Raw genomic sequence first — 20,108 nt, 5'->3', positions numbered from 1 at the left:
TCCCCCAACCTCAGACTCCTGAGTAGCTGCGGTTATAGGCATGTGCCAGCATGATGGCTTGTCTTCTTACTGTGTCCTCACATGGCAGAAGGGGTGAGGGAAGGAGTTTCTTTCAAAAGGCCACTCATCCCATTCATGAAGATTTTGCTCTCATGATTCAGTCATCTACCAAAGACCTCACTTCCTAATACTATCACATTGGGGGTTAAGATTTCAGCATGAATTTTGGAGGAACACAAACATTCAGACCATAGCGTCCTGCCACTTTCTGGCTGTGGGACCTTGGAGAAGTCACTCAGCCTCTCTGAGCCTCAATTTTGTAAATGCAAAATAGGAATAACAATTCATGCTTCACATTTTTTTTAGTGGGATTAAATGAAATAATGAATTCCTGGTACCAACCTATGTCTGGCACTTAGTTTATCAGTCACATCTGTTCCGAATGAAGAAAGAAATAGGAGTAAATCCCAGCAAAACACCTCACCCCTTAGGAAACAGAAAACTTTGAACCTGTTATTAAGGGCCATTAAAGCAGGGGAGGGTGTCTGACCTTCAGGTGATCTGAGCATCAGGCTTCCTGCCTAGCCCTCCTTGTTCTTCACAGCCTCGGGGAACCTACCATTGCTGCTGAGCCTCCTCTCCCTGATGCAGCTCAGGAATGTGTCAGAGCAAGAACTGGACAGCATGGCCATGAAGCTCCTTCACCAAGGTGCCCTGGCTGCTTGGGATAGCGCCCGAGGGTCCAGGGCTGGATGTGCAGTGGGTGCTCACTAAGTAGGCTGGTGTTCTTCTTTCTTCTACTCTTTCATCCCTTTGGAAGAAGCTAGTAGGTCAGTCTATCCCTAGGGTTTTCTTGCTAAAGGACCTCTCAGGGCTTTCTCTGCTTGTTCTCTGGGAATGTTTGGGAGATACCCCACCTCTGCAAAAAATCAGCATTATGAGGCCAGGTGGGGGGCAGTGCTCATGCTTGTAATCCCAGCACTTTGGGTGTTTGAGGCAGGAGGAATTGTTTGAAGCCAGGAGTTCAAGACCAGCCTGGGCAACATAGCAAGATCCTGCCTCTACAAACGGCCAGGCCTGGTGGCTCACGCCTATAATCCTAGCACTTTGGGAGGCTTAAGCAGCGTGTGTTTACGCTCAGGAGTTCAAGACCAGCCTTGGTAACACGGTGAAACCCTGTCTCTACAAATAAAATACCAAAAATTAGCTGTGCGTGGTGATGCAGACCTATATATAGTCCGAGCTACTTGGAAAGGCCAAGGCGGGAGGATTGCTTGAGCCCAGGACGTCAAGGCTGCAGTGAGCTATGATCTCACCACTGCACCCAGCCTGGGCAATGGAGTGAGACCTCATCTCTAAAACAAACAAATCAGTGTGTGACAGGCACAAGCTCTAGAGTCAGGAAGGCCTGGGTTTGAATCTCAGCTTAGTCACCAGCAATCATCTAGTCTCTGTGAGCCTTAGGTTCCTCATAGGTAAAGTAGTATTACTTTCCTAACCTAGGGTTAAGATAAGGAATACTTACCTAGTTAGTTAGAGAATGTCACATAGTGCTTGACACACAGTAGGCCTTCAACAGATGCTATCCATGCAGATTCCTTTTTTCCTGGCACAAAGTCAACTCTCCACCTCATCCTACAATTGACTCAGATCTGATGATCCAGTTCACAGTTCTCCAGGCTTCTTTCTTACACCCCAAACCTCCTTGGTTTCTCAACTCATGATGCTGTCGTCACTTCATAGGCAGCACCTGCAGGAAGATTTGCTGAGGGAAGGTTGAAATGAATAGGAAAAATGATGTGTCTTCAGTGTCTGTGGACTGCCCCAGGTCCTCTAGCCGCAGGTGAAGATGTGGCACCTTCCCTGCCCGGAGCCCAGTCCACCTCATGAGAAGATCAGTGTCAGATTCAAAAAAAGGCCACTGGGGACACATTGCAGATGGCCTCAGCCTGGTGCCAGTCATCACCAGCCTGTCTGTGAGATCACGGCTGACACTAAGCTAGGAGGGAGATCTGCGTGTGACAAACTCAGCCTTCAAAAGAGCCTCTGACAGGGAGTAACAGGCTGAAACCCACACATGAAATGTAATAGGACATTTACGTATAATCCTTGAGCACTTCTATATGAGAGCAGAGAGTAGAGGACTGTGGTTCGGGGTGGAGATACTGTTGTGGGAGGGAGCCGAGACCTGCTTGTCTGGGTGACCACAGAAGTCAGGGTGTGATGTAGCTGCCAAAAAGTGAATGGAGATGTAGGTAGGTTTCATATTAGGATGGGGATAGGGAGATGGGAAGTAGGAGTTCCCAACAGTAAAGGGATATGTTCTATAGATGTCTACAGTATAATGTTGCACTGATGAGTCCTGGGAGAATGCAGAAGCAGCATCTAATCCTGCCTTGAGAGGTTAAGGAAGGCTTCAAGGGGAGATTAACTTTGAGCTGAATCTTTTTTTTTTTTTTTTTTTTTTTGAGACAGGGTCTCACTCTGTCACCCAGGTTGAAGTGTAATAGCATGATAACTGCTCCCTGCAGCCTCAGCCTCTCGGGCTCAGGTGATCCTTCCACCTCAACTTCCTGAGCAGCTGGGACTACCAGTGTGTGCCACCATGCCCAGCTAATTTTTTGTATTTTTTTGTGGAGAGACGAGGTCTCACCACGTTGCCCAGGTTGGTCTCGAACTCCTGGGCTCAAGCAATCCACCTGCCTCCGCCACCCAAAGTGTTGAGATTACAGGCGTAAGCCACTGCGCAGGCCTGAGCTGAGTCTTGATTGCTGACAAGGACTAGAGGTGTTAGCCAAATGAAGTGATGTGAGAGAGGGGATGTGGCAAGTGCAGGGAACTGCACTTCATTCGACGGTTAAAGTTCCCTTGGGAAGGTGGTGACGATGTTCAAAGGATCCCTTTGAATTCCTGAAGTCTTTCTGGCTAATGTGCAGCTGTAAGATGCTTGCCTGATGTTTGTCTAGATGGAAGGTGTGAATGTGCCTTAAGGTTTGTCACTGTGTTTCTTTCCATTGGTTGTAATATCAGGGATACTTAGTTTGTGCTTGCTCCCCAAGACTGACGTCTGAAATAGCCAGTCACAGGCTACCACCTGTGACAAGTGTGAGTGTTGTGCGACAGGCCGCCTGGGGACTCTCATCTCTTGCAGTAAGCAAGCTGTGTGGGAAGTGCAGCCCCACTGACGTGGACATCCTGCAGCCCTCCTTCAACTTCCTGTATTGGAGCCTTCATCAGACCACACCCAGCAGTCAGAAAAGAGGTGCGGGGCCCGGGCTGGGATAGTGAAGAGTGCTGGGCAGTCTGTGGTCCTCTCTACCTCAACTTTTTCATCTTAAAAAAATGAATAGGGTTCTGTGTGTGTGGCTGGTAGTCATAAGGTCCTTTTTGGCCCTAATAACCTGAGCTTCTGTTATGAAGCTGGGACCCTTAGAGCCTGAGGATGATCCTCTGTTTGTGAAGCCCCCATCAGGTGCTAAGCACCATGGTGGCACTTAGCTGAAACTCCTCTGTAACTCCGGTGGACCCTGCCCTGCCCACCCCCTGCAGCTGCTGCAGTGCTCCTGAGCAGCACAGGCCTGATGGAGCTTCTGGAGAAGATGCTGGCCCTCACCTTGGCAAAGGCAGATTCTCCCAGGACCGCGCTCCTCTGCTCTGCCTGGCTGCTCACGGCCTCCTTCTCTGCCCAGCAGCACAAGGATAGTTTGCAGGTTAGTCTCTAACTCCTGTGGCTTTGAGGCATGGGGTGGCACTCAAAGGAGTGTTGAAGATCCTGAGTTCTGGTCCCAGCTCTGGGGCTTATTAGCTGTGACCTTGGCAAGGTATTTACCCTTTCTGAGCTCAGTTTCCTTACCTACAAAATGGGGAAAACATCTCAGGGTTGTTGTGAGGTTGGTTTATATTAATCCACTTAACACAAGGTTTACCTACACTCCAGGCTCTATTCTTGGCACAGAGGAATAAAAAATGAATATAGCATGTGTCCTACCCTTAGGGAACTTGTAGTCTTTAAGCAAAGCCTTGAAAGATAAGATTGTACTCAGCAAAGATAGTGGGGAAAGGCGTTCCAGGTAGAGAGAACAATATGAGCAAGGCATGAAGCTGCACAAATTCAGGACATGCTCTGTATGTTTAGGGAGTGGTGAGGTGCTCTGTGTGACGAGAATGTGGGGAATGAATGGAGCAGAACAGACCAGACAGGGAGGCAGAAGCCAGCCTGCAACCTTGAAGTGTAGCATGGCAAGCTGTGAAATGCCGCACATGGTTAACTGTCATTATTACTGTTCAAGAAAGTGATGCAGGGAAGAGAAGAGCAGTGAACATATCCACAGAGCACCTCTTTCCCCTCAGCCCCTCCCTCTTGTAGGGCCTTGTCATCACAGTGACCTGCATGAGCTCCTCTGTGGGCTGCTTCTCATGGAAACCATCTGCTAGCCTCTGTGGTATCCTCACACCGTGCCCAATACTGTGCCAATCTAGTGATGGGCACACAGAAGTGACATCAGTTTTAAACTTTGGCCTCTAGAGGGGCAACAAGCTGTGGTAAATCTATGCTCTGGCAAATCCTGCAAGTTGTTACCTGTGGTTGGTTTAGGACAGAAACCTTTCCTAATTTTCTGTGTGAGGCTGCTGGGCTCATCCAGCTGTCTGCAGTCACCTGCCTAGGAGAAAACTTGCATTTTGTCCTTGGCTCTGCCCTGACCCTCAGCTCACACCTAGGCAATTACCTGCTCCCAGCTACCTCCAGTGCCCTAACTCAGGCCTGATTATTTGTCCTCCCCACTAATGTGACCTAGTTACAATCTCCTGGCCACCCATCTCTTCTCTCCTCTGCATGTCCTATCATTGCAGCCACAGTCTGTCCTCACATCCCTTCTGCCCAAGCTCCTAAAGCAGCCTTTTTGTCCTCCTCTAGGCCAGGCCCTCTGCAGCCTTACTTTCTGCCATTCCCACCCACCTTCCCTGTCCTCTGGTCAGGCATTTGTGCTTCTCCCAGTCAGCTGTGCTCCTTCACATCACCATACCTTTTTTTTGTCTGTTTTGTTTATAATTAATAGACTTCATTTTTAGGACAGTTTTAGATTTATAGAAAAATGGTGCAGGTAGTACAGAGTTCCCACATAACGCTCCCCCCCAACCCCCCGACACACACACATACACACACACACACACACACACACAGAGTTCCCTGTTATTTTATTTTTTGAGACAAAGTTTTGCCCTTGTTGCCCAGGCTGGAGTGCAGTGGTGCAATCTTGGCTCACCACAACCTTAGCCTCCTGGGTTCAAGCGATTCTCCTGCCTTAGCCTCCCGAGTAGCTGGGATTACAGGCATCTGCCACCACACCCAGCTAATTTTGTATTTTTAGTAGAGATGGGATTTCTCCAAGTTGGTCAGGCTGGTCTTGAACTCCTGACCTCAGGTGATCTGCCCACCTCGGCATCCCGAAGTGCTGGGATTACAGGCGTGAGCCACTGTGCCCGGCCTATCTTAATTTCATAGATGAAGAAAGTAAGACATGCTAAGAGAGGTGCAGTAACTTGCCCAAGGCCATACAACTGACAGGTAGCAAAGCCAGGATTATTATTATTATTTTTTTAAAGAAATGGAATCTTCGCCCAGGCTGGAGTACAGTAGCAGTATCCCAGCTCACTGCAGCCTTGGCCTCCCGGCTCAAGTGATTCTCTCACCTCAGCCTCCTGAATAGCAAGGACTACAGGCACATGCTACCATGCCCAGCTAATGTTTTTGTATTTTCTTATAGAGATGGGGTTTTGCCATGTTGTCCAGGCTGGTCTTTAACTCCTGGGCTCAAGCAGTCCTCTCACCTCAACCACCCAAAGTGCTGGGATTACAGGTGTAAGCTGCTGTACCTGACCTGAGAGCCAGGATTTTGATTTGGCCTGACTCCAGATTTTTTTAGAGTTAGGTGTATAGTGAACAGAGCCAGAGACTGAACCACAGATGAGGCCAGGGAAGGCTGTCTGGTGGAGGAGGCCAGTGAGGATGGTGGAGATTTGGAAGAAAAAGAGTTCTGCAGGTACAGACTTGATTCTCCTCCTAATGCTCCTGAAGCTAGGCCTGGTGCAGCTTGGAGGACTCTGTGTGGTTTCCTCTTGTCCCCTTTTGATGCAGTGGATATGTGGGGGGAGGTGATAGAAGAAATTTTCAGGCAGGTTATTTTCTGCCCAGGCTTCCAGAACATGGGGGTTAGCCCTTTACCCTGTGCCCTGCCAGGTTCACCAGACACTCTCTGTGGAAATGGACCAAGTATTGAAGGCTCTCAGCTTTCCAAAGAAAAAGACTGCATTGCTTTCAGGTATTGATCCACAAGTCTCTAGCAGAAGAAAAGCTTTTCTCCTCGATTTTCACATAGGACCAGCACCCTGACCAGCCTGTGGTCACTCCATAATTGTTTCATCTTCACTGTCTCCCATCCTGTGACAGAGCTGGGTGGGAGGTGGGAAGGAGACAGGAACTGGGTCTAAGGAATCTCGTTTCCAGCTGCCATCTTATGCTTCCTGCGGACAGCCCTGCGACAAAGCTTTTCCTCTGCCCTGGTAGCCCTGGTGCCCTCAGGGGCCCAGCCACTGCCAGCCGCCGAGGACACTATCCTAGCTCCACTGCGAACATCACAAGTCTGGTCCCTGGTCATTGGGCTGCAGAACCTCCTGGTGCAGGTAAGGCTCTTGCTGAGTGGGGCTTGCTTCTCCCAGGACACCAGCAGGAAGGGGTGGCTGCCTGTCAAGAGCCTGATATTCCTACCGGGGCTTGGAGGGTGGGTTGAGTAAGACTTAAAAAAAAAAAAATTTTATTATTTTTAATTAATTAATTTTTTTTAGACAGAGTCTAGCTCTGTTGCCCAGGCTCGTGTCAAGTGGCGTGATCTCGGCTCACTACAGGCTCCACCTCCCGGGTTCACGCCATTCTCCTGCCTCAGCCTCCTGAGTAGCTGGGACTACAGGCGCCCGCCACCATGCCCGGCTAATTTTTTGTATTTTTAGTAGAGACAGGGTTTCATTGTGTTAGCCAGGATGGTCTCGATCTCCTGACCTCATGATCTGCCTGCCTCAGCCTCCCAAAGTGCTGGGATTACAGGCGTGAGCCACCGTGCCCGGCCCACCCGGCCTATTTTTATTTTTTAAACACAGGTGGGGTCTTGCTATATTGCCAGACTGGTCTCGAACTCCTGGCCTCAAGTGATCCTCTTAACTCGGCCTCCAAAGTTGCTAGGATTATAGGCATAAGCCACCACGCCCTGCCTGGGTAAGACTTTTAAAGCTACAGTGAAAGAAACAAAACTCAATTTGACTTAGAACTGAGAGGTCCTGGGATCAATATTGGCTTCAGGCACAGCTGGATCCCAGAAGCTCAGACAAGGTCATCAGACTCTTTCCATCTATTGGCTTTGCATTCCTGTCAGCTTTATTTTTATGAGATAGGATGACCAGTAACTCCTAGCTTATATCCTCCAGGGAAAAAAGATTTCTCTTTCCTCATAGTTCCCAGAATTGAGTCTCATTAGGCTGGCTTGGGTAATATGCCAGTCACCATGGTAGGGGCATGGGATGCCCTGATTGGCCTGGCTTGGGTCAGTGCCCTCTCCTGGAGGCCAGGGCATGTGGTCAGCTCTCCATAGCCCAGGTGGACTGAACCTAAGAGAGGCATGGCTCCCCACGGGAAAACTGCTGCCAGAAGGAGGGGATCCAGGGCAAGCAAAAGCATGTCTACCTCCAAGGGGTTTGTGTTTTATGACTTACGGGACACTTGTAGATTAGTGTTTATGTAGTCATATCCCGAGCCCTGACCCAATGTCATGGCCTGTGAAGGGTACTGGTGGCTCCAGGAAGATGTCCCAGGAGTAGGCCCTATGCTAAGTCAGTGGTTGCTGAGTCTTGTCCTGTGGCACATCCATGCACAAGGCTCTGTGCTCTTTAGGGATCAAACATCTATCCTATTATAGCACTTAGCTCTCTGTTTCAAGTTTCCATTTTCATATCACTCCTCCACTCCCCTCCCCCAGGCTGTGATATACTTAAGGGCAGAGTCTGAGTCTGGTTAATCTTTGTGTGTCCTTCCCCTTGTGGGTTTAAAGCTAATTTAGAAGTCAGGAATCAGATGAGAACCAAAACATCAGCTTTATTGCTGGTAAACATCATAGTAGAATATTGGCTGGGACTCGAACAGAATGGGCTTTTTTTTTTTCCTGCAGTTTTTCAAACATACAGCAATGAGAGAATTTTATAGTGAACACTCATACACCCATCACCTAGATTCTGCTAATAACATTTTATTATACTTGCTTAATCATATCTGTCCAAAATGAGCTTTTTAAACCACCCTCCTTCTTGCCAGACCAGGGTCCACAGGTGGGAAAAACTGCATTTACATTATGGACACTTAGCCAGCTGGCCAGGATCTTAAGAGTTTAAATTCATGGGAGCATAACCTTTAATACCTTAATCCCGGCAGATCTTAAGCTAGTGTCTTGCCTGTTAGATGAAACCTTCCTTGGGTGAGGAGGGCCAGTTAGGGAAATGCTTTCTCCCTAATGTTTCTAAAAGGGCTGACATTCCTGTTTAACATTCAGAACAGGAGGTGGGGGGGAATGATTTCCTAATTCCCAGCACAGAGCTTGGCACAAAATTGGCATTTGGGAATGTTTGTTGAATGGATAAAAACACAGAAATTAACATGACATGACATGATCCCAGCCATTTAGGCACTCACAGATCATAGGAAACACAACTACATCTAATGCCAAAATGACCCATTAGCAGTTGAGCATTCCTAATACGAAAGTCCAAAATCCGAAATGCCCAATGAACATCTGCTTTGAGCATCACTTGAACCCGGGAGGTGGAGGTTGCAGTGAGCCAAGATCATGCCAGTGCACTCCAGCCTGGGTGACAGAGCAAGACTCAATCTCAAAAAAATAAATAAATAAAAAATAAAATAAAATACTTTTGTAGAGACGATATCTCACTATGTTGCCCAGGGTGGTCTTGACCTCCTGGGCTCAAGCAGTCCTCTGGCCTTGACCTCCCAAAGTGCTAGGATTACAGGTGTGAGTCACTGCACCTGGCCTTGTTTTAATTGTAGTAAATTATATATAACATAAAATTTAATATTTTAATCATTTTAAGTATACAGGTCAGTGGCATTAAGTGCATTCACACTGTTGTGCAACTTTCACCATCATCCATCTCTAGATGTTTTAATCTTCCCAAACTGAAACTCTGTACCCATTAAACAATTCCCCAGTCCCCTCCCCCAGCCCCTGGCATTTTACTTGCTGTCTTTATGAATTTGACTACTCTAGGGACCTCATGTAAGTGGAATCCTGTATTTGTCTCTCTGGTAGTTTTTGACTGTCTGTCCTCAACAGTCCCTGGGAAGGAGAACCCAACCTGAGAAGCTCATGACTCCCCCTGTAGAAGTTGCCTGGGCCTACCCTGCTTATAGGAGGGTATTGCTGAGGAACCTGTCTTAGCCTCACAGTCACTGCCCTATAATTGCCTAGTGAACAAGACCAACTAGCCTTTTCCTCTCTTCTCTCGCTGCCACACTCCCGAGAAATTTCCTGGCCTTCTGTGTTCAGCCACAGTGCCCCCTCTGTCACTGCCCAGGACCTCATGGCTATAGCTAAGCCTCCTTCATTCCCTTCAACCAGTTTGTTGTTTAAAGCTAGCTTTTTTTTTTTTTTTTTTGAGACAGACTCTCGTTCTGTTGCCCAGGCTGGAGTGCAGTGGTGTGATCTCGGCTCACTGGGCTTACTGCAACCTCTGCCTCCCAGTTTCAAGAGATTCTCATGCCTCAGCCTCCCGAGTACCTGGGATTATAGGTGCCTGTCACCACACCCAGCTAATTTTTTGTATTTCTTTTTTTTTTTTTTTGAGACGGAGTCTCGCTCTGTCGCCCAGGCTGGAGTGCAGTGGCCGGATCTCAGCTCACTGCAAGCTCCGCCTCCCGGGTTTATGCCATTCTCCTGCCTCAGCCTCATGAGTAGCTGGGACTACAGGTGCCCGCCACCTCGCCCGGCTAGTTTTTTGTATTTTTTAGTAGAGACGGGGTTTCACCGGGTTAGCCAGGATGGTCTCGATCTCCTGACCTCGTGATCCGCCCGTCTCGGCCTCCCAAAGTGCTGGGATTGCAGGCTTGAGCCACCGCGCCCAGCCTAATTTTTTGTATTTTTAGTAGAGACAGGGTTTCGCCATGTTGGCCAGGCTGGTCTCAAAACTCCTGGCCTCAAGTGATCCACCTGCCTCGGCATCCCAAAGTTCTGGGATTACAGGTATGAACCACTGCGCCCGGTCTTAAAACTAGCTTTTTATTCATTTGTTCATTCATTTGTTCAGTGATTCATACATTCAGCAAATATTTATTCCAGTAACCCAGCAATAAAGGAAATCCCTCTCCCTTTAGCCCCCAGAATGGTTCATTCAGCTGTGTATTGAGTATCACATTAACCATATTTTATTATATGATCAGTGGTTTACATTGTCTTCTTCCACAAAACTGAGAACTTCTTTTTTTCTTTTTTTTCTGAGACAGAGTCTCACTCTGTCACCCAGGCTAGAGTGCAATGGCACGATCTCGGCTCACTGCAGCCTCTGCCTCCCGGGTTCAAGTGATTCTCCTGCCTCAGCCTCCTGAGCAGCTGGGACTACAGGCACCCACCACCACACCCGGCTCATTTTTGTATTTTTAGTAGAGACAGGGTTTCACCATATTGGCCAGGTTGATCTCAAACTCCTGACCTTGTGATCTGCCCAACTTAGCCTCTGAAAGTGCTGGGATTACAGGCGAGCCACCATGCCCAGTCTGAAAACTTCTTTTAGGCAAAAATGTCCCCTGTATGGGAAGTCGGGGGAGGCTTCACAGAGAAGGTGACATCTGAACTCAGCCTTGAAAGGTGTCTAGGCAGAGGTATAGAGGGAAGGGCATTCCAGCAGGACAACAGCATGTACAAAATCACATAGTCTGAAAGTGCATGCTGGGGTGTGGAGTGTGATGAGGTAGAAAATGAGAGAAAAAGCTGGGAAGAGCCAAACTGAGCCGTGCCTCACACGCTAGGCTAAAAATCACTGTGCGAACTGTGGAAGGACGTCTGTCAGACTGTGTGTTTGAAAGTTCTCTCTCAGGCTGGGTACTATGGCTCATGCTTGTAATCCTAGCACTCAGGGAGGGCAAGTGTGTGGATTGCTTGAGTCTAGGAGTTCCAGACCAGGCTGAGCAACACGGCACAACCCTATCCCTATAAAAAATACAAAAAATTCTCAAGCCTGTAATCCCAGCACTTTGGGAGGCCGAGACGGGCGGATCACGAGGTCAGGAGATCGAGACCATCCTGGCTAACACGGTGAAACCCCGTCTCTACTAAAAAATACAAAAAACTAGCCGGGCGAGGTGGCGGGCGCCTGTAGTCCCAGCTACTCGGGAGGCTGAGGCAGGAGAATGGCATACACCCGGGAGGCGGAGCTTGCAGTGAGCTGAGATCCGGCCACTGCACTCCAGCCTGGGCAACAGAGGGAGACTCCGTCTCAAAAAAAAAAAATAAAGGCGCGGTGGCTCAAGCCTGTAATCCCAGCACTTTGGGAGGCCGAGACGGGCGGATCACGAGGTCAGGAGATCGAGACCATCCTGGCTAACACGGTGAAACCCCGTCTCTACTAAAAAATACAAAAAATTAGCGGGTGAGGTGGCGGGCACCTGTAGTCCCAGCTACTCGGGAGGCTGAGGCAGGAGAATGGCGTAAACCCGGGAGGCGGAGCTTGTAGTGAGCTGAGATCCGGCCACAGCACTCCAGCCTGGGCGACAGAGCGAGACTCCGTCTCAAAAAAAAAAAAAAAAAAAAAAAAAAAAAAAAAAAAAAAAAAATACAAAAAATAGCTGGGCATGGTGGCACATGCCTGTAGTCCCATCTACTCAGGAGGCTATGGGAGGATCACCTAAGGCCAGGAGGTTGAGGCCGAAGTGAGCTGTGATCATGCCACTGAGCTCCAGCCTGGGTGACAGAGTGAGACCTGTCTCAAAAGTAAAAAAGGAAGTTCCCTCTTAGCCACAGTGGGGAAGATGGGGGCAAGGAGAGTGCCTGGAGGTAAGAACAAGAGGCTATACATGCAGATGACAGCTAGGCCACCCTCATACCCATGAGGGTGGCTAAAATAAGAACACAGATAATAGCGAGTGTTGACAGGAAGGTGGAGAATGTCCACACAAAACCTTGTATCTGAATGTTCATAGCAGCACTATTCATAATAATGAAAAAGTGGAAACAACCCCAATGTCCATCAACTGATGAATGGACAAATTGTATATCCATACAGTGAAATACTATTTGACCATACAAAGGCATGAAGCACTGGCACATGCTACAACATGGATGAACCTTGAGAACATTAAGTGAAAGAAGTCAGATACAAAAGAGCACATATTATGATTCTGCTTATGAGAAATGTCTGGAAAAGGCAAATCCATGGAGACAGAAAGTAGATTAGTAGTTGCCTAGGGCTGAGTGGAGGAATAGGGGAACGAAGAGTGACTGCTGAGTATGGGGTTTCTTTTTAGGGGTGATGAAAATATTCTGGAATTATATTGCCGTGCAACTCTGTAGATATAAGAAAAAAAACTACTGAATTATATCCTTTAAAGGATGAGTATCATGGTTTGTGAATTATATCTCAATAAAATTGTACTTTTAAAAACTGGTGTCGGCTAGGCGCGGTGGCTCAAGCCTGTAATCCCAGCACTTTGGGAGGCCGAGACGGGTGGATCATGAGGTCAGGAGATCGAGACCATCCTGGCTAACATGGTGAAACCCCGTCTCTACTAAAAAATACAAAAAACTAGCTGGGTGAGGTGGCGGGCGCCTGTAGTCCCAGCTACTCGGGAGGCTGAGGCAGGAGAATGGCGAAAGCCCAGGAGGCGGAGCTTGCAGTGAGCCGAGATCCGGCCACTGCACTCCAGCCTGGGCGACAGAGCCAGACTCCGTCTCAAAAAAAAAAAAAAAAAAAAAAAACTGGTGTCAAGGGAGAAAAATGACAATGAAGCCTAAGCTAGAGCTCTGGGAGCTGGTCCTCCTTGACATCTCTGAGCCAAAGCAGCCTGGTGGCACCAGCACTACAAACTGAGTGCTGATCAGCTCTGCAGAATCTTCAGCAGTTGGGAGGCCCAGTGCAGTGGATACAGTATCTAGTCACAGGGATATGTGCCCAAGCCCCTGCCCAGCCTCTGACTCTGAAGATGTTTAGCAAGTCACTTCTTACTAATCTTCATGTTCTCCGTCTGCAAAATAAAAGGGGTGTTTTGACACGAGAACAGCCTCTTTTCCCCCAGGAATGGATCACGGTGGAGGAAAGTGTTAGTTGAAATAAGAATAGAGAGAGTGTCCAGGGTCCACCATGCTGGGTCACATGGGGTGAAGGGGCAGGTCAGTGGCAGCAGAGGGCTCTGAAGAAGGGCTCTTAGGGCACTGGAGTGATAAGGGTGGTTATGGGGATGATAAGTGTATGTTTAACTTTATAAGAAGCCATCAAATTGTTTCCCAAAGTGGCTGCACCATTTTACCTTCCCACCAGCAATGTATGAGTGCCAGCTGCTCCACATTCTCCTCAACACTTGGTGATGTCAGTCTTTTAACTTTAGCTATTGGTAGATGTACAGGGGGTACCTCTTAGTAGTTTTAATTTGCATTTCCCTAATGACTAATGATAAATATTTTCATGTGCTTACTAAAGCATACAATTTTGATGAAAGGTCCTGTTGCTTTAAAAAAAAAAACAGGTTGAAACCCACTGGCTTAAGTAAACTGTGAGGCTCTTCCAGGGTCTGTAATCTATGAATCTTTTAGTGTGGCCTAGGGTCCATCTTCTTTTCTGAAACAAAGCACTCTTTTTTTTTTTTAAGATGGAGTCTCGCTCTGTCACCTAGGCTGGAGTGCAGTGGCGTGATTGTGGCTCATTCTGCTCCTGGGTTCAAGCAATTCTCTGCCTCAGCCTCCCAAGTAGCTGGGATTACAGGCCCCCACCACCACACCTGGCTATTTTATTGTATTTTTAGTAGATACGGAGTTTCACCATCTTGGCCAGGCTGGTCTTGAACTCCTGACCTCATGATCCACCCACCTCAGCCTCCCAAAGTGCTGGGATTACGGGCGTGAGCCACCACGATGGAGTTTCGCTCTGTTGCTTAGGCTGGAGTGCAAGTGGTGCAATCTCAGCTCACTGCAGCCTCTGCCTCCCGGATTCAAGCAATTCTCCTGCCTCAGCCTCCTCAGTAGCTGGGACTACAGGTGTGCACCACCACACCCGGCTAATTTTTGTATTTTTCGTAGAGATAGGGTTTCACCATGTTGACCAGGCTGGTCTCAAACTCCCAACCTCATGTGATCCGGGCACCTCGGGCTCCCAAAGTGCTGGGGTTACAGGCATGAGCCATTGTGCCTAGCTCAAAGCACTGTCTTGAATGTAGGTAAATCACACAATATAAGCACTGTGCTCTGTTATGAGGGTGAGAGATGAAGCCAACAAACATTTTTTAATTATCTACAGGGCTATAATCCCAAATCTGAAATTCTGAAATCCAAATAACTCTGAAAACCAAATGTTTTTTCTTGGTTGGCACCAAAAGCCATTGGTAGCAAAACATGACCTGAATTTTTTTAATTTTTTTTTTCTGCAGAAGGACCCTCTATTGTCCCAGGCCTGTGTTGGCTGCCTGGAAGCCTTGCTTGACTACCTGGATGCCCGGAGCCCAGACATAGGTAGAAACTCTCCACATTCTCTGATGTTTCCATGAGAGAGATTAGAGGGAGCCATACCCTTCTTCCATCCTTCTGCTCCAGCCTCCCATCCCCCTGTGTGACTCACACTTGTTTTGTTTAATTCTTTTTTTGTTGTTTTTTTTTTTTTTGAGATGGAGTCTTGCTCTGTAGCCCAGGCTGGGGTCCAGTGGCGCAATCTCGGCTCACTGCAAGCTCCGCCTCCTGTGTTCATGCCATTCTCCTGCCTCAGCCTCCCCATGAGCTGGGACTACAGGCGCCCGCCACCACGCTTGGCTAATTTTTGTTTTGTATGTTTAGTAGAGACGGTTTCACTGTGTTAGCCAGGATGGTGTTGATCTCCTGACCTAGTGTTCCGCCCGCCTCAGCCTCCCAAAGTGCTGGGATTACAGGCATGAGCCACTGCGCCTGGCCTGTTTTGTTTAATTCTTTTAGCAGCACTGCAAGGGCAGTCATGCCTATTATACAGATGAGATCAATAAGGTTCAGAGAGGTCAAATGATGTGCCCAACGAAGGTCACAATGCTCTTAAGTGGCAGAGCCCTTCTTACTACCTGCCTTCCACAATCATGGTGTATATAGTTTCACTGAGCCAGCCAACATAGGTGGATTAGAAGCCCAGCGAAGAAAGAACCCTCCTTGGGTCAGCTTGTCCAGTGCCCTGCCTTTAACTGGATAGCCCCTTTTTAAGCCAATAGGAGAAAGTCCTCTTGAGCAGTGTCCCAAGGCAAGGCCTTGGAAGCATTAACAACCCAGTGTTTCTTGAAGCTCTTCACGTGGCCTCCCAGCCTTGGAATCGGTTTTTGCTGTTTACACTGTTGGATGCTGGAGAGAATTCCTTCCTCAGACCTGAGATTTTGAGGCTCATGACCCTGGTAAGTGCAGAAAGGATATCTTGTGGTCTGAGGAGTGTCATGAGCTGGGTGGTGCTAAAGAGGCCAGGGTCTCCTTACTTTAGGAAACCCTAATCCTCGAAGAAGGTGGAAGGGCTGGGCGGACCTTCACCCTACAAGAGGCCTGCTGAAAGAATTCCCCTGAATGCCCGTATCTCCTCACTCCAGGGAACCCCGACACCCTTTCCCCTATTTCTCTCATGACATGTTGACCAGGGCCTGTCTACCACATGCCAGGTCTGCTAGATACTAAGGATGTCAATCAACCAGATACTCTGCCTTTAGGGTCTTTCAGTCTAAAGAGGATAGACAAGTAAACTAGTAATGTAAATATGACACTACAAGTGGTAGAGTAGAGGAGATGCTAACTGCGAGGCACACAGTAAGTGCCCCTTGAATAAATAACAAAGCAGTGAGCCTAAGAATGACAGCGAAGTGGATCAACAAGTATATCAGTGGTTGGTGTAGGAACAAAGAGGAAAGAGTAATTGCTTCTCAGCAGTGAAGGAAACATTATAGCTGTGGCTTGAGAGATTAATAGGAAGAGGAGGAATTCCAGGTAGTGAAGTAAGAACAGGTACAAGAACACATGGTGGTATGTCAGGGGAGCCACACGTAGTTCATTTTGGCCCTGAGTGTTCAGTGCACGGTTGGGGAGGAGGGAGCCAAGGCCAAAGGGGTCAGGAGGGCCAACTATCTCAGGATCTCACAGTTTGCCTTACTTACCCCACTTCCCCATGACACAGCCCCACCTCTGCCCACTAACTCCGAGCTCCTTGAAGGCAGGCAGGTTCTGTGGGCCTCAGGACAGTGTCCCCTAAAGTTGGGGCACAGCAGATGTCTATGATGAAGGAGATGCCAAATCAGTGGGTGTTTGGGGCTTCTCTTCCTGGGGCAGTTTATGCGGTACCGGAGTAGCAGTGTCCTCTCTCATGAAGAAGTGGGTGATGTTCTGCAAGGTGTGGCTTTGGCTGACCTGTCTACCCTCTCGAACACCACACTCCAGGCCCTGCATGGCTTCTTCCAGCAGGTGGGTGGGAAGGGGAGGCCATGCAGCCACTGTAAAGCTAGACCCTCAAGACCATCTTCTCTTGGAGGGTGGGAGCTCTGACCACAGCAGCCAAGGAATGGGAGGCTGGAAGTACAGAGGATAGAGGCAGTTAGGGCCTAAGTGGAGTGGGCACTGAGGAGGCCTGTCTTCCCTGCCCTCTTCCTGCAGCTCCAGAGCATGGGACACCTGGCTGACCACAGCATGGCCCAGACCCTGCAGGCATCTTTGGAGGGCCTTCCCCTTAGCACCTCCTCAGGCCAGCCACCCCTGCAGGACATGCTGTATCCTTTCTTGCATCTGGGAGCCTTGGCCTGGGCAAGCTTTCCCAGGCCATAAGAAGCTGTGGCATCATGCTTCAGGACATAGGTGCACTACAGTCTTGTCTTCTAAAGTAAGCAGGGGTCAGTGAGGATAATTAACAGTGTTGACAACAGCAATGCCGTGTCCTGTTAATATTAAGTTCCTACAGAGACCAGGCACATTACAAGCATTATATATATATGTATAAATATATATTTTTTTATTTTGAGATGGAGTCTCATTCTCTCACCCAGGCTGGAGTGCAGGGGCACAATCTTGGCTCACTGCAACCTCTGCCTCCCGGATTCAAGCGATTCTCCTGCCTCAGCCTTTCGGGTAGCTGGGACTACAGGCGTCTGCCACCAGGCCCAGCTATTTTTTTTTTTTTTTTTTGTATTTTTAGTAGAGACGGGGTTTTACCATATTGGACAGGCTTGTCTCGAACTCCTGACCTTGTGATCCGCCCGCCTCAGCCTCCCAAAGTGCTGGGATTACAGGCGTGAGCCACCATGCCTGGCTACGTGCATTATATTTAATCCTCACATCAGCTAGGAGTGTTAAGGTAGTTGTAGTACAGGTTGAGCATCCCTAATACAAAAATTAGAAATCCAAAGTGCTCCAAATCTGAAACTTTTTGAGTGCTGATGTGATGCTACAGGTGGAAAATTCCATACCTGACTTCACGTGATGAGTTGCAGTCAAAATGTAGTCAAAACTTTGTTTCATGAATAGGCCAAGTGCGGTGGCTCATGCCTGTAATCCCAGCACTTTAGGAAGCTTAGGCAGACAGATCACTTGAGGCCAGGAGTTTGAGACCGGCCTGGCCAACATGGTGAAACCTCATCTCTATGAAGAATACCAAAATTAGCTGGGTGTGGTGGCATGTGCCTGTAGTTCCAGCTACTCGGGAGGCTGAGGCGCAAGAATAGCTTGAGTCGGGGATGTGGAGGGCAGTGAGCTGAGATCACACCACTGTACTCCACCCTGGGCAACAAAACAAGACTCTGTCCCAGAAAAAAACCAAAAAATTTTGTTTCATGAATAAAATTATTATATTTTTAATATTCTTTTATTTATTTATTTTAAGACAGCATCTTGCTTTGTCACACAGGCTGGAGTGCAGTGGTGTGAACATAGCTTATTGTAGCCTTCGCCTCCTGGGCCCAAGGGATCCTCCTGCCTTAACCCTCCAAGTAGCTGAGACTGCAGGTGAGCTACACCAGTCTCAGCTACTTGAAGGTAGCTCCAAGTAGCTCTCATGCCTGGCTAATTTTTGAATTTTTTTTGTAGATACAGGGTTTCACCATGTTGCCCAGGCTTGTCTCAAACTCCTGAGCTCAGGTGATCTGCCTGCCTTGGCCTCCCAAGTGCTGGGATTACAGGCATAAGCCACCGTGCCTGGCCCATGAACAAAATTATTTAAAACACTGCATAAAATTACCTTCAGGTGGCCAGACGCGTGGCTCACGCCTGCAATCCTAGCACTTTGGGAGGCCGAGGTGGGTGGATCACCTGAGGTCAGGAGTTCAAGACCAGCCTGGCCAATATGGTGAAACCCCATCTCTACTAAAAAATACAAAAATTAGCTGGGCATGGTAGCGTGCACTTGTAATCTCAGCTACCCAAGAGGCTGAGGCAGGAGAATCACTGGAACCTGGGAGGCAGAGGCTGCAGTGAGCCAAGATCACACCACTGCACTCCAGCCTGGGTGACAGAGCAATACTCCATCTCAAAAAAAAGAAAAGAAAGCTTGGGGGGCTGGGCACAGTGGCTCACACCTGTAATCCCAGCACTTTGGGAGGCCAAGGTGGGTGGATCACTTGAGGTCAGGAGTTCTGCGACAAGCCTGGCCAACATGGTGAAACCCCATCTCTACTAAAAACACAAAAATTAGCTGGGCATGGTGGTGCATGCCTGTAATACAAGCTGCTTGGGAGGCTGAGGCAGGAGAATCGCTTGAACCCGGGAGGCGGAGGTTGCAGTGAGCAGAGAGCTAAGATTGTGCCACTGCACACTCCAACCTGGGTAACAGAGTGAGACTATGTCTCAAAAAAAAAAAAAGCAAGCTTTTTTTGGGGGGCTGTGGCAGTGGTCACAGGCCCTCTGGTGGGTGGTTGCACCCAGATACACTGCAGTCCAGAGGTGTGTGTGAGGGTAGTTTGCTTCCTCCGCACCCCTCTGGCTGCCTCCCTGGCTCTCCTCCTTGACCCTTCTTTGGAATAGTTCCCTGTTGAATAGCAACTACCTAGCCCAGGTGCTCAGGACCCAATTTCAGAATCCATCCCACTATTCTCAGGAGCACCTCTGTTCTTGCCTGACCATTCTTGCCTGTTTTGGGCTCTGGAAGTGTGATGCCCCCATAGTTGGCCCTGCCTCTCTGCTGTTTTCCTCTCATGTTTTGCTGCCAGCTGCCTGGGAGGGGTAGTTGTATCCCTGTCCCACATCAGAAACTGATCCTCAGGACTTGAAGGCCCAGAAATGGAGAGAGAATGAGACCTGGAGACAAAGAGCGTAATTGTTGGGGAAATGGATGACAGTTGAAGCTATTCATATGGAGCCATATACTCCATTGTTGAACTAGAATAAGGAAATAAAATGATACACTCACATAGCTGCGTGGGCTCTCCAAAAACACCTTACTACCTTGTCTACCAGGAGCTGGTTTCTCAGCCAGTTGGATAGGGGATTGTTTCAGCAAGGAGACTGATGGCCTCCTCAGGGAGGGAGGGACAGGACAGGATTTGTTCTTGAAACAACATTCAGGGAGTCAGCTGGGTGCCTCAGCTGTACTCGGAGAACACCAGTCAGGTCATCCTGGGGCTGGCAGGGCAGAGAAAGGCCTAGGGGTTGGGGATGCTGCGATCCAAGTGCTCCGAGAGGCACTTGACCTGCTCCCTCGCCTCACAATGGAGGTGGATAGAGGTAAACTTTCCAGGCAAGGAAGGTCAAATTCTCAACTTTCCTATCAGAACGAAACTGTCCCAGCCTCAGCACTTCCCTGGCTAAAGTAGGTCCCCTCTGTCCCTTCCCGTACAGCCATCATTAGAACTGGTGTTTATGCACCCTTGTGGGTAAATCTTG

The 20,108-nt window shown here is 48.6% G+C and overlaps 1 protein-coding gene across 1 annotated transcript in view; it reads left to right on the top strand.

The window, feature by feature from the left end:
• The window catches only part of MEI1 (meiotic double-stranded break formation protein 1), a 101,979-nt gene extending 82,343 nt beyond the window's left edge, over nt 1-19,636 (top strand). The window contains exons 22-31 of the mRNA XM_033233794.1: nt 605-709; nt 3,152-3,262; nt 3,550-3,710; nt 6,239-6,320; nt 6,506-6,681; nt 14,684-14,765; nt 15,552-15,658; nt 16,575-16,706; nt 16,896-17,008; nt 19,436-19,636. Of these exons, the coding sequence (XP_033089685.1) occupies nt 605-709; nt 3,152-3,262; nt 3,550-3,710; nt 6,239-6,320; nt 6,506-6,681; nt 14,684-14,765; nt 15,552-15,658; nt 16,575-16,706; nt 16,896-17,008; nt 19,436-19,481 (1,115 nt within the window). The 3' untranslated portion in view covers nt 19,482-19,636. The remainder of the gene's footprint in view (nt 1-604; nt 710-3,151; nt 3,263-3,549; nt 3,711-6,238; nt 6,321-6,505; nt 6,682-14,683; nt 14,766-15,551; nt 15,659-16,574; nt 16,707-16,895; nt 17,009-19,435) is intronic.
• The last annotated feature ends 472 nt before the right edge of the window (nt 19,637-20,108 follow it).

This window comes from Trachypithecus francoisi, unplaced genomic scaffold (genome assembly GCF_009764315.1).
Source record: "Trachypithecus francoisi isolate TF-2019V2 unplaced genomic scaffold, Tfra_2.0 Lachesis_group14, whole genome shotgun sequence".
Lineage (NCBI taxonomy): Eukaryota > Metazoa > Chordata > Mammalia > Primates > Cercopithecidae > Trachypithecus > Trachypithecus francoisi.
This window is presented reverse-complemented; position numbering and strand designations above follow the sequence as displayed.